Raw genomic sequence first — 14,971 nt, 5'->3', positions numbered from 1 at the left:
GAGAGCAGGTACAAAGTACTTGGACCCAAGCCTGCCTGAGGGCCCATGCCTGCCTGTGTAGTGGAAGAAGCCACCTGGTCACACCCCCTTTGGTGGCCATAGTAGGGGCCCCAAGAAGTTGCTGTACTGGGGCCCGAAAATCCCCTTGCTATCCTTGCCTGTTGGGCAAGGCTGAGCCCAAACTGGTACCTAGAGGACAAGTTTGAGCCTAATATGGTTGCTGTGGAGTAAAGCAGATCCAAGTCTGGAAATCCCTGTACTTTCTGTCCCCTAGAATAAGCACTTGCTTCTGCCAGGAGACAGAGCTTCTATAAACTAATAGTACTATTGTCTGAGAGAGCTCAATTTCCTGCCATGCACTATACTCCAAATGGATGCTAAATTTCAAAACAAGAGAGTAAGTGGAGGCCTTTTAAGCCAATAATCCCATTTGTAGACAGAAGGTCCACACCTCCTGGCTTCTCTTTCCCTTTCTTCTTTGCAACTGTGGTTGCAAAGAACACAACATGACTTGTATCTCCTTAATGGACCTCCTCAGTGCCCTCTTATACAAACTCAAAATCTGTGGCTGTGTCACCCCTATATGTGTTAACTAGATTGTGGACATTCTTTTAGCCAAAGTGGATATTTGTTCAGTGATGTACAGTCACGGGCAAAATTTTTCAGAATTACACAAGTATTGGTTTTCACAAAGCTTGCTGCTTCAGTGTTTTTAGACCTTTTTGTCAGATGGTATACTGAAGTAAAATTACAAGCATTTCAAAAATGTCAAAGGCTTTTATGGACAATTACATTAAGTTTATGTAAAGACTCAATATTTGCAGTGTTGACCTTTCTTTTTGAAGACTTCTGGAATTCGACCTGGCATGCTGTCAATCAACTTCTGGGCCACACTGTGTGTGCAAATGCACTCACACCTGCCTGCTGCCATTCCTGAGCAATCTCTGCACTGGTGATGCCCCGATCCCGCAGCTGAATCAACTTTAGGAGATGGTCCTGTCGCTTGCTGTTACGTTCTTGGGCGCCCTGAAGCCTTCTTCACAACTATTAAACCTCTCTCCCTTGAAGTTCTTGAAGATCCAATAAATGGATGATTTAGGTGCAATCTTACTAGCAGCAATATCCTTGCCAGTGAAGCCCTTTTTGTGCAAAGCAATGATGACTGCACGTGTTTCCTTGAAGATGACCATGGTTAACAGAGGAAGAACAATGATTTCAAGCACCGCCCTCCTTTTAAAGCTTCCAGTCTGTTTTTCTAACTCAATCAGCATGACAGAGTGATCTCCAGCCTTGTCCTCATCAACACTCTCACCTGTGTTAACGAGAGAATCACTGACCTGATGTCAGCTGGATCTTTTGTGGCAGGGCTGAAATGCAGGTGAAATGTTGTTTTTGGGATAAACTTCATTATCTTGGCAAAGAGGGACTTTGAAATTAATTGCAATTCATCTGATCACTCTTCATAACATTCTGGAGTATATGTAAATTGCCATCATAAAAATTGAGGTAGCAGATTTTGTGAAAAATAATATTTGTGTCATTCTCAAAACTTTTGGCCATGACTGTACATGTCACCACAAGAGTTTACTCAGAAATTTGACTTTTAAAGGGGAAACACAATGTTTAAACATAATAAATTAAAGAAGAACTGTGCCCAGAATTGTAAAAAAAAATACATTTTTGGTGGAGATGAAGTTAATATCGAAAATTAAAACACTCATCTTGGATGCGCTGTTCGATAGATCCACAGGAGTTCTAAATGGATCTAATGATCCCACGCTTCACTGATCTCTAAGCTTAGCGCTCTGCCTGGAAAGAGTGCAGCACAAGACCATTAGAGATCTTGGGTACCCTGGCGAATCCATTGAACAAGCCATCAAAAGGTAAAAATATTTTTATTTTCCTTATTATATCCTTCAATTTCACCCAAAACAAAAAAAATTATTTTGGATGGACACAATGATTTTGTAAATATGTTGATTCCCATATAAACTCCTGTTCTGCCATTCATTAGTGAATTAAGCCCACAGTACAGCACAGAGTGGTGTGGTTACCTCACAGTAGCACGATCCTGTAGGGTTTGCAGTTGTGAATGAATCTTGTGAACTGGAGCATCCACTTCATCATACGGAGTAAAGTTAGGCAAGTCCCAGACTTCACTACCCAGCTCAGTTGCCAGGTTCTGTTGCAGTTCAATATCATGCTGCATGTCCTATTGATAAATACAGGAGAGAGTCCCTACCATTACCTTCATATCAGTCAACTGCATTTTGAAGAAATCACAACCTATTAGCAAAAGCCTCACAGACTGTTTGCAGCCAAACTAAATGGGTTATCGTTTATTTATACAGAGGATCAATTGGCAGTTATTACATATTTCATATAAGGCACAGACAGCTATCTATATCTGTATTAAAGACTTTAATAGAATTCTTCCTTTTAACGGCATGAGCAATGTAAATCGAGAAATGTGAAAAATGTGTTGCGTAGGTTAAATTACTGTCAGGCTGCTGAATGGTTTAAAGCAAAGATGATGATTGGGAACAAACAGGGCAAAGATCAGACCTTTTTTTTTACTCCAAATGTTAATGTATCCTGCAGTGTTCGGAAGGCATTTTGCATCTGCCATTTAATCACTTATGTATCTGAAACTCACATATTCCATTATATTATAGGGGGTTATCAGAAGTCCTGACCCCTCATGTAGCACATAGTATGGACTAAGTTGCATATGTCAAGGCTGCTCACAATGCTGGGGGCTTAATCTGTCCAGTGCTATTCAAATCAGCTGAACAAAACTTTGTATTCAGCTCTATTCAATAGGACCAGTCAGATTAAGTACTTCTTCACTGTCAGCTGCAGCAGCTGCCTTGACACATACCGTGCGGTCTGGCTCTGGGCTGCAGGCAAAATGGGTTTGGTGTGGGTCCATATGATACCTGGTGGTATTGGAGAAGGGCTTGAATGATGTCTATAAGAGCTCATCATCATTCAATTTTTATTTTTAAATCAACAACTACAGTGGGGAAAAAAGTGCCAGAAATGTGGGTGAAAAACCGTCCCACAATTGCTTAAAAAAAAATAAATCTGTTTACAGTTAACTGGATAACTGCAGCACTAAACAAGGAAAAACAAAATCATAGTATAGGAAGAAATAGGGTTAGGCATTGTTTCCTATGCACTACGAGGTATCTGAATAGACTGTCAGCCAATGATGATCCTAATCAAAATTATTTCATTTTGAACATATACAAGATCATCTATCATCCTTTTCCATGTATTTAAGATAACGTCCTCACGCCATTCATCTTTAATATTTAGTAAGACTCATACATACATTTACAAAGTTTTTCTTCATTCTAAAGCAAACATTTATCATGAAATATCTATTTATAATGCATTAACTATAATGAAATTATTATAAAGTATTGAAAAGCACAATATTTGGGGGTGAGAAGTCTAATAAGATATGAACAGATAATTGGATAGGTGCATTCACCAACCAGTCATGGACGGAGTTATGCCGCCTTCAGTGGTCAATTGATAAAGTCTAAAGGGGAACAACCTCTTTAAATCAGTTACAGTTTTGCCAAAATACATGTGCGTGATACTTTATATTGTATAAAACGTTACACCATTGGAATTGTAGACAAGGATTCTATAACGTACCTTGTGCTTTTTCATCAGTTTTACAGTGGCAGCTTCTTCTTTACCATAATCCTTACTGTTTGCCTGTGGAAGTTTTTCTGCAATCCAGCCCTCCATGTCTGACATGTCAAGTAGGAACTTTAAATGAAAAGGAAAATAAAAGGAAAAAATCTTACTTTCCTACCACTATTTTTTTTAACATAATAAAAACCATACATATTTGTAGCACATAAAAGTAAAGGGAATCTGTTGAACGGAACCTTTCTGCTCATTAGAACATGATCCTTTTACACACAAGCTGCCACCAGGTCTTATCTGTATTCAAAAGAAAGAAAGAGAGAGCACTATCGTGGCAACACGTTCAATGACATTAAAAACAATGAAGAGCAAATAAATGTATATGCATCAACAATCATAAAGGGCTCACTGTGTATGTTCCCACAAACTTCACATCAACCTTAAACTTTACACATTGCATGCAAATAAAGACGCGTAGACCTGGATAAGTTATTAAAAAATGGCAGGAATTTTATTGTAAGGATTCTATTTTAACTAAAACCTATGGTGGCGGAGAAAGAGCACTGCGTAACAGCTCACGAGCTGATAGCACAAGATCACTTAGTGGACTGGCGCAAACCGCCGTGAGTCCTCAAATCACGGGGAACAAATCCCTACATACTTAGCGCTGAGTTGACGTCAGAGTGACTGCCCCTTACAACTCACACTGCCCTCCCTCACCGAGCCGAACAGGGACCCTCCTCACCGAAGGACCAAAAGGAGTTACTGATGCTTCAAAGGGGGCAGTGACCTACGACCAACTACCCGTGCGCCCATTAATCAGCCGCTGAACGCAGTGCCTTCCTACCCCACTTCAAAAGACCCCACTAAAATTGAGGGATGGGAGGGTGGGATCTCGTGCTGCAAGTGAACACAAGCAGGAAGTGCAGCCTGCTATATTCTACCAAGGTCCCTCCCAGGTGAGCAACCATTGGCTGGAACCCACCCCATGACATACTACACCAGGTAATTACTCAGCTTGTTACAAACCCTGTCGCCCTTTAAGTGCGTTCGTCCTAAAAGCCTCACTTGTCATAAAGGGCTCACTGTGTATGTTCCCACAAACTTCACATCAACCTTAAACTTTACACATTGCATGCAAATAAAGACGCGTAGACCTGGATAAGTTATTAAAAAATGGCAGGAATTTTATTGTAAGGATTCTATTTTAACTAAAACCTATGGTGGCGGAGAAAGAGCACTGCGTAACAGCTCACGAGCTGATAGCACAAGATCACTTAGTGGACTGGCGCAAACCGCCGTGAGTCCTCAAATCACGGGGAACAAATCCCTACATACTTAGCGCTGAGTTGACGTCAGAGTGACTGCCCCTTACAACTCACACTGCCCTCCCTCACCGAGCCGAACAGGGACCCTCCTCACCGAAGGACCAAAAGGAGTTACTGATGCTTCAAAGGGGGCAGTGACCTACGACCAACTACCCGTGCGCCCATTAATCAGCCGCTGAACGCAGTGCCTTCCTACCCCGCTGCGCCCTACAGACGCCGCAGCCCGCCACCAACTAACCGAAACACGCCGCCACTCCCCCGCAGATCCTATCTATGAAGAGCCTCATACCCTCTTCGTTAAGGTGAACGCCGTCCCGTCTAAAAAGGTGTGGTGACTCCACCCCCAACCCCGGATGGTCGATGACTATACCTCCCAAGGACCGAACTACCTTCCGGATGGCGCTATTTAACTTCCTAACCATAACCGTCATTTTCTTTAAGGGAATGGTCGTTCTCCATGCTAATCGGGGAATTAAAGCCGACCAACCAATAATGATATCAGGCCACGCCTCGTGTATACGTCGCAGGTCCTCCCGAATTACTATGATGAGATCTAAGGACTTTCCTTTTCCCAAATCATTACCTCCTGCATGTACTACCAGTACGTCTGGTGGGCCTTGTTGTCTAATGAGCCTTGTCAACCACGGAATAATATCCGGCCAGCCTAAACCTCTTTTCCCCCACCATCTTATAACCGTACTGCCATGATTCGGAATAACCTTAGACCCAGGGTGGCCAGCGGCCCAAAATATAAATGAATGACCGATGATCCACACCACCTTAGCTGGAACACCATCACCTGAAATCAGAAAAACCGTGTTAACAAACATACCTTGAAGTTGGGAAGACAGCCAGGTTTGGTATAGGAAGGTATGAGAAGAATAGTACGCGGAAAATTCAATCACAAGGGGGGGGGGGGGGAGGGGAGGACACACATATGGGGGGCAGACCACCCAGGCGAAGGTAAACAACACCCGGAAAAACCCCGGCAGCCACCACTAATCAGGACTTACGCCCAGGGAAACCCGGGTGAAAATCCCTTCGCGCCCCCACGTTAAAGCGGCGAGCGGAAAAGCCCAGGGTAGCCCACCAAATGGAGGGAGAAGATGGGATGGGTAGGGGAAATGGGATGGGACGGTTGAAGACTCAGGAGAGAAGTAGAGGTAGAAAAGAAAAAAAAAAAAACTGTAAAAAAACCAAATTGATTAAACATTACAACATCAGTCAACAACCTTGTCAATTCTAACATATGACTTAAAAGCCGCAGATTTCCATCGCCCCAGTGCTTTTATAGCTTCGCTAGAAGAACCTGCCAAGGCAGCGGATGTAGCTGCACCGATCCTAAATGAGTGTGTCCCGTATAATGTACTGTTTAAATTAATAGACTGCAAGGTACGTTTTAAAATGGTCGCGAAGTGATATTTTGTCAACGGTATACCATTAGCGTGACACAGAAACAAATTAGCATGAGGTCTTTTACTCATAAACAATGATGCTAACCTGACCGGGCAAATCAGACATGGCTGCTGGGAGGTTAACTGGACCCATGATCCCCTGCCGCTTTGGTCAGTCTTTGATTTAACTATTTTGCAGGCTAAGATCCCTTCGCCCAGACTGACATGCTCAACTCTCAAACCTGACTCCTGATGTCCCCTGGACCTGGCTACCAACTCTGAGATGCGAAAGGCTCCAAAATAAGCCATGGAAAAGGCCAAACTAAATAAAAGTTTCTCGTAACTATCTAAGGTAACCAACCCCACATTCCCTATCAGATCTTCCAAAATGTTAGAGGTAATCGGTAAACGGGTATCGGCATGAGAGGGACGGACTCTCCCCCATCCCCTCAGGGCCTTATTAATCAAAAATCCTTTTGTGACGTCAGGGTAACCGTGCAGCTTAGCCATAAATGATATCCCGGCCAGGGTGGATGCCATAGTAGTCCTTGAATCTCCCTCCGAGTACCTATCCCACATAAAGGCTAGCATGGCATCTTGCTGACCTGCCTCTGATTGGTCCTTTTGTCTGCTGAAAAGCAACCACCGTCTCCACGCCGACTGATATGTTTTCAGGGTGGAGGGAGCTATTGCTTGTTCCGCGAGCCCTCTTATGCCGGCTTGATGATCTGCCAAACACAAGGAGGACACGGGGTACCAACATCGTCCGCTTGAGGAGCCAGGTTGCGAAACCTGCTCCAATGGAAACGAGATAACGCGTCAGCTAGGCAATTCTGCACCCCCGGGACATGTTCCGCCCTGAACGAGATGTCATACTGTAGACAGCGCAGAACTAGGTGACGCAGCAGCGAAATTGCATGTTGGGCCGAAGCGCTCTGCTTATTGATGGACTGGACCACCCCCATATTGTCACACCAAAAGACTATGTGCTTACCCCGCAAAGCGGGAGCCCACAGTTCGATTGCTACCACAATCGGGAACAGTTCGAGAACCAACAAGTTCTTAGTGATACCGTCCCTATGCCACTCCTCGGGCCATTCCTCCGCACACCAGTGTCCGTCGAGATAAGCCCCAAAACCGGAAGCCCCTGCAGCGTCCGTGAACAAATTGATTTCAGAGTTTGTTACCGGAGGTGACGGCCAGATACGCTTGCCATTGAAACCCCTAAGGAAAATGAGCCATATCTGCAGATCCTCCCTAACCACTTTGGATAGACTTATGATTGCGTGTGGCCTACTCCTACCTGCCGTGGCTCTTTGTAGCTTCCTACAGAAAACCCTCCCCATGGGGATCACCCGGCAAGCAAAGTTGAACCGCCCCAACAAGGACTGTATCTGCCTCAGGGGACTAGCGTTTGCCTCTAACACTTCCGCAATGGCCTCGTACATCTTAGTAACCTTATCCTCTGGGAGCCTACAGAACCCTGCCTTCGTGTCGATCTCGATCCCGAGGAATGATAGGCACGTAGTAGGGCCCTCTGTCTTGTCTGCTGCGATGGGAACGCCTAACACCCTAAACAACGCCTCCGTGGAAAAAAGGGTATCACGACAACTCGTGGAGTCAGGAGGCCCGATCACCAAAAAGTCATCCAAATAGTGCGCAATCGACCGACACCCCGTCCCCGCCTGAATGCACCAGTGCAAGAAACCGCTGAATTTCTCGAATAGTGCACATGAAATCGAACAACCCATGGGAAGACAGCGATCGATATAGTATCCCCCACGATGCCGAAAACCCATGAATTGATACGACTCGGGGTGAAGGGGTAACAATCTAAAGGCCGATTCGATATCCACTTTGGCCAGCAATGAGCCCCTGCCGCATTCCTGCACCAGGGCTAGAGCCGATTCAAATGACTGGTAACTGACTGAACTGAGATTAACGTCAATAGCATCGTTAACCGACTGACCAGCGGGATGAGACAGGTGCTGGATCAGTCTAAACTTTCCCTCTGTTTTCTTGGGAACTACGCCTACCGGGGACAAAATGAGGTTGGGAATAGGAGGGAGTCGGAACGGGCCGATCATGCGCCCCAAACCAACCTCCTTGCCTATTTTCTCGTCTAGCACCTCCGGGAAAGCGAGCGCAGATTTTAGATTCACCGGAGCTGCTGTGGAAATGCTACCCTGAACCGGAAGTTTGAAGCCAAAATGGAAGCCGTCGTGGAGTAGGGCCGCGGTCTCCCTATCATCAAACCACGACAGCCACTTGTCCAGCTCGGTCAGATCAATTGGCGATGGCCCCTTGACTCGGCAGAGTCGAACCAGCGCCTCTTCCCCTTCCTCCACTTCCCCGAGCCTTGGCACAATCGGTGGCTGGATGATGGCCGCCGCAGGCTGTACAAGTGTGCCTGAATCTGCAGAGTGAACCTCTTTGACAGGCCCCTGCATTAAAATCATAACACCTTCCTTTCGGGGGGAGGGCGTTTTGCGCCCTCCCCGGCCCTTGAAACCGTCTACCTGCGCTACCCTCTGCAGTCTGATTGCTAGGCCTCATTAGCTCCAACCATGTGTCAATGTCCTTATATCCGAGCGGAAGCTTCTCTCGCCCGCTCATCCGCTTCCTGAAAAGCTCGTCATATGCTCTCCAGATTACCGGGCCGTCCTTTATGAACATCCCGCTAATCAAGTGCATATATCTCCACACCTCCGCTTGCTCGCTGGGCCTGGACTCTAGATATATTGTGGCGAAAATGGAAAATGCATTCGCCCATCTAGAGAAGGATCTGTACTTCTCCTCCCCCATGCCCGATTTTTCACAGGCTGCTGCCAGCGCCTTCTTATCCTCACCGGTTAACGAGTACATATCCACGTACTTGCCCCTTCTGATTCTATCCCGCACACTGGGCCTAATACCGTGAGTGATCTCAAGGGATTCTACCTGCCCCAACTCGCTACGGACCGCTGGTAGATCTGTGTCTCCTGACTGGGATGCGTGCTTACCCCGCTTACCTAGCAATTCAGTCTCCAACAACTTAATTAGTTTCCTGGGTCTATCACCCGAGCCAGAGGACTCACTATCTGTGGAGAGGACGGGTGAATCCAACAAGTGTGACTTATGTATAGTAGCGGAACTGGACTCACCAGCAGGAGCAGGATTCCCATCACCGACAGATGTCTGCCCTAGCGACACCGCTGTGGCCTGTCCTCCTGACGTGTCCTGGATCACTTCCTCCCTTCGTTCTGCCGTCGTCTGATCCTGAGCCTCAGCACACGGACGGTCGCGACTGCCGACCCTCGTCTCCGGATGCATAACAGTAGGTTCTGAAACGGAAAGGGGGACAGTTATCTGATGTCTGGGTAAATAGTCCAAGCGCCGCCGCGCCGTGTTACTATCCCTATCTTCGTTAGAGAGGTTAGGGGCTGACCCGCGGGCCGTACTGGGGGACGCTGAAAATGACTCCCGCCTCCGCTCTAAGCGGCTATCCCCAAGGAGGGGAGGGGGCCCTGAACCGAAATTACCGCCGCTGGAATGGTGATAATCGACTACGAAATTGTCGGACCTACCCCCCTGACCCCCGTAATAAGGCCCCCCCGCCCCGTACCCCGGGGAAGAGGCCCAATGAGACGTGTATAGGCGAGACGCTGGAGGGGATATACGCTGTCGTTGAAAATAGGGCCACACCGGCGCCTGGGTGTTGTCTCCAAAAACTCTTGTGTGTCTGGCGGGAAGTGTGCCCCCCCCTAGTTGGTGACGGTGGTCCCCGTGAGGTGGGGTACGGGCCTGGGACATGTTGGGACCCTGATGATCCCTACCTGGATTAGACCCCCATGCAGATGCCCCACTACTATGGGGGAGAAATGGGCTGGGAGGGAAAGACAATTGATGGGGGGCAGGAGGGTTGTGCTCCTGATACCTAGCCCTCATTGCTGGTTCAGGGGGGGTGATGGGGCATAGGGTGTCTAGGGCCTGGCCCCTGCTCCTGACAGGACTGGGGGCATATCCGCCTGCCGGGGGAGGGGGGGTGCCTGCCTGCCACTGCTGGGGCTGACCGCTGCTGTCACTGACAGGGCCGCTGGCTGACCCTGCAGCCAGCCATGCCGAGGAGTCTGCGTGGCGGGACCCGGCCGGGCGCGATGGGGCGCGCGTTCTGCGCATGCGCGAACCGGCCGGGAGAAGAGAGGGGGTGGCGCGGCCGCGCCGTGCGGCTGTAACAGCGGGAGGATGACCTGCAAGGGGGGCCAGAAGCGGGGCACCGCTAGAGGTGATGGCTGGATGGAAGGAGGATGATGGAAGCGAGGGGGGAGAGGGGGCAAGATGGCGGCGGGAGCGAGGGGGGGAGGGGGACCTGAGGCGCGCCGGGCGTGGGGCATTTCTCCTAGGACGGGGCATGTTGGCAGGACAGAGGAGGACAGCGGGGTGAGCAGGGAAAGCGGAGAAGAGAGGGAGAGGAATAAGAGGAGAAAAAAGCAAGATTTGGGAGAAAGGAAAAAAGGCAGAAAAAAAAAAAGAGGTTGAAAACGAGGAGAGAGAAGGGAATAATAGAGAGGGGCAAAATATAAAGTGAAAGACGAGGGCAGATAGGAATAAAGATAATAGGCAATGAATAAATCCACAAGTGGTACTTATCCGTTTCTCTTGCTGCTGGGTCTCCTACAGGAATCTCGTGCTGCAAGTGAACACAAGCAGGAAGTGCAGCCTGCTATATTCTACCAAGGTCCCTCCCAGGTGAGCAACCATTGGCTGGAACCCACCCCATGACATACTACACCAGGTAATTACTCAGCTTGTTACAAACCCTGTCGCCCTTTAAGTGCGTTCGTCCTAAAAGCCTCACTTGTCATTAATAATATCAATCTTTTGGAAGTGGAGCTTTGATCTTATTGAGCCCCTGGGTTATGGATGGTTAAATATCTACAAATATCGCTGCTGCAAATCTGCTGCTTCTCACTATCTCTCCGGACAAGTGGTTTGCTGGACTGTGAAGGATAAGTACTTACATTTATTTCCTATATCAGATGAACAATCTGCTGTGGTGCCTTTCTGTATGCTAATGGATATCTGACCATTTATGTGCACCGGTTTATTTACATATGCTAATGAAATTTTCTATATAATCCTTTAGTCCTAACTGAGGAGAGTTATTTGATCAATACCAACAGATTAACTATTTGTTTACCTCCTATCAAACGAAAACCTTGGTCAATGTCAGCAGGCTTAGGGCTAGATTTACTAAGCTGCGGGTTTGAAAAAGTGGGGATGTTGCCTATAGCAACCAATCAGATTCTAGCTTTCATTTATCTAGTACATTCTACAAAATGACAGCTAGAATCTAATTGGTTGCTATAGGCAACATCCCCACTTTTTCAAACCCGCAGCTTAGTAAATCTAGCCCTTAGTGTTTGTGTATAATTTGTTTGGAATTATCAAGAGCTGCATTTATGAGATATATTTGCTCCTGGACTCCTTTGATATTATTTATCATTGTTGATGCATATACATTTATTTATTCTTCATTGTTTTTAATGTCATTAAACGTGTTGCCACGATAGCGCTCTCTATTTCTTTCTTTTTTATTGCCTTATATCAGATTCAGATATCAGTTTGTGAGAGCTGCAGATCGGGCATTTGTGCTGTTGTTGATTCATAGCGCATTTTCTCTTATCTGTATTCACCCAAGGAGTCTGTCACAGACCAAGTAGAACCTAGGCAAGGTGGAGGGAGCACCATAACGAAGCAACAAGCAGATGGTGGGGTGAATTGACAGGCTGTATCAATAATGGATTATAATGTCAATGTTTCAGGCGGTACCTTAAAAACCAGTAAGGGGCCTTCCCCATTCACACTTATTGGTATAATTATAGCCATGACAAGATATAGAGAGAGACTAGGCAGAGGGACTTGCACTATAATCCAAAGGGAAGGTGTTTTTGCTGTTTATTACAATGACTTGGTGCATGAAGCTTGCTGTGTATACTAATTAGTGATTGTCGACTCTAAATCAGATTGTTCACCTGTAAGTGACAGTTTATCAGTTATGAGCTCATCAGCTGGAGAGAATTAAATGCACTACATGGTTTGCGTGTACAATTAGCTCTGCTTTATTAGTTACAAGTCCCTATCTATACAGCAAAAATCACCTATTACAGAAAACTACGCCCCAAAAGGTTTTAACCACTCATGCTCCCTTTACACAGATGTTGCTATATTGTCTCACTTTCACACAGGAAAACTCCCCAGGGGGGAGTTGGTTTATCTCCTGTGTTGCCATATTCAAGGCCATGAGCACAGTCTCCTGCAAACAATGAATAACTCCTACAAACTAGCTGTATCTAATCTGTCTTTAAGCTATAAGAGAACAAAATGGCTATAAGGCAACAATATGGCGTCAACTTAGCAAAATCACATTTCTCATGATCCATAATGGATATTAAAGAATAATATCTCAGAAGGTGATCAGGCATGAAGAAAGCATATGGAGTGAGGGCTTGAGCACCACCAAAGGACCAAGGGCTAAATTCTCATGGATATTGGATAAGTCCAGATAATGGTTTCCACCGCTGCATGTAGACAATATTAAAGCTGCAGAGAAGCACATAGGCATAGCAGACATTGTAGATCCCTCTAATATTCCATGTACTATTTAATTGCAACAACATTTCTTATGGTTAGAAAATAAATATCAAGAGATATCTCATGCAGAACATGGGAGAAGAGCACAGTGTATCCCAGCTTGGGAGTAATACATTATAAACTGATCTCTCACCTGCTGAAAGCGGACAGATTCCTGTAAGAACCTCATCCTTTTCTCACAGGCCCCCTCTAACACGGCCCAGGCAGCTTGCAGCTCCTTATTTTTATCACTGATGTTACGAGATTCTGGGTGATTACTTGCAATCAAAGATTTTCCCATATCTAGGACTCGATGTAGCTGCTGTCTGTGGGCATTTACCTCTACTTGTAATTCCTGCACAAATAAGAACAGTTTCAGAATCATTAAAAAGTATGGTCTTACCAAGTAACGTAAATCTTAATACAAAATCGAGGACAGGGGAGGGCTGGGAAATTTTAGCCCGGTGGGGGGGAGGGGGGGGTGTAAGACTCGACTGAGCAGCCTGTCAGGAACATTTTAAAAGGAAAAAAATGCAGATGGCCCAGTGACCCAGCCCAGGGTAGCCCACTATGTGATGGGCCCAGGCTGCCCCTGATCGACGGTACCATTTTTAAAAGTATTCTCTTATAGTGTACCAGTCACCAGCACACACTGAAGGCAGCCATTTTGTGGGCTGTACCAATATTTAGTATGTATTGCTGTTTACCAACTCTCTATGAAGAAGGGACATCACTGAGGATTAAGACATGTCCTAGTTGCCTACTCCCCCGGAATGTCCGGGAGACTCCCGAATGTTTGGGAGTTCTCCCCGACTCCCGAGAAAGCAGGCAGACATCCCGGATGCAGCCATCTTCGATGTTGAAGAGGGTGGAGGCGGGGCAAAATGTGGCATTTTGGCCACACCCCCTGATGGGATTGGCCGAAATTGTCTAAGATTGACATGGGCGGGGCCTAACGGTGCAACATGTGCAGACACGCCCTATTTACAGACCCCCTACCGGACAGCTACCTTCAAAGGTAGGCAAGTATGAGACATGTAATGCCTCATGGCTCGGTTATATCCCTAGTAAATATACTGACCCACAAAATGGCTGCCTCTACCATGTGTTGGTCAAATGTTCATACAACACACAATATGAACTGGCTACATATTTGAAGGCATAACTAGTTTGATACAATCTTATGCTAAATATCCTTGAACATTGTTAGAATCAAAACAGTACCAGCACAGGTATTAATATAAAATGTCTATATTGTGTGGGCTTATCCATCCGGTGGCAAAGGGCAAAGGTCGTCACACATATTGGAAAGCTCAGGGTCCTTGTGTAATAATAGTAGTCCAGTTTTAGAGCACTGACCATATGATACACAGACATTTACTAATAAGCCCAGGACATAATGACTGTATGTACAGTATACAGACTAATTTGCCACATGGGATCCAGATAACTGCATACTCCATCACACATTGGGACCAAGAAAATACACACATACACACACACAATGGCCAAGCTCATACTTGCGCTCTAATAGTTGGTCTATCTATTCTATATATTATATGGCTGAGAAACACCACACATTTATTATTGTAAATGATTTGTACCTTAGAGACTGATTAGTTATAGGGTACTAATGTGCCATGATTATTCATGGTAGTTTTAATACTAGGTGGTACTGCTTTATTATGGATGCCAATTTATTCAACTCAACAGAACAAGCGATGCAGCAGCTTCTATTCAAATTAATCTATGCCCAAGAAACAGAGAAATAACGGACTCCGTGCAGGAAAATCTTATAACCTTACGTTATGCCGAAAAATGACATGAAAAACCCAGTTTAATAACTGGGTATATTTTCAATATCAGACTTTCCTTATTGTAAGTATCTATGGGTTGACCTAAACCTTTACCTTCAAGTAGCAACAGCCGTTCTGTGATATGTCATTTGCTAGTACTGAGTGTATACGGAAT

The 14,971-nt window shown here is 45.9% G+C and overlaps 1 protein-coding gene and 1 long non-coding RNA gene across 2 annotated transcripts in view; both read right to left on the bottom strand.

Annotated features, from left to right (window-relative positions):
• Positions 1-14,971, bottom strand: part of SPTBN5 (spectrin beta, non-erythrocytic 5) — a 179,426-nt gene that overhangs the window by 138,329 nt on the left and 26,126 nt on the right. Inside the window, exons 19-21 of the mRNA XM_075192975.1 lie at positions 13,155-13,355; positions 3,670-3,786; positions 2,055-2,212 (exon numbers count right to left, since the gene is read on the bottom strand). Of these exons, the coding sequence (XP_075049076.1) occupies positions 2,055-2,212; positions 3,670-3,786; positions 13,155-13,355 (476 nt within the window). The remainder of the gene's footprint in view (positions 1-2,054; positions 2,213-3,669; positions 3,787-13,154; positions 13,356-14,971) is intronic.
• LOC142108880 (uncharacterized) lies at positions 4,152-11,229 on the bottom strand. The gene is made up of 2 exons (XR_012680241.1): positions 9,532-11,229; positions 4,152-5,793 (listed from the first exon to the last, which is right to left on the bottom strand). It is a non-coding gene; the product is annotated as an uncharacterized LOC142108880 (long non-coding RNA).

Source organism: Mixophyes fleayi, chromosome 12 (assembly GCF_038048845.1).
Source record: "Mixophyes fleayi isolate aMixFle1 chromosome 12, aMixFle1.hap1, whole genome shotgun sequence".
NCBI classification, from domain to species: Eukaryota; Metazoa; Chordata; class Amphibia; order Anura; family Limnodynastidae; genus Mixophyes; species Mixophyes fleayi.
The sequence above is the reverse complement of the archived record's forward strand: the minus strand, read 5'-3'. Positions and strand labels throughout refer to the sequence as shown.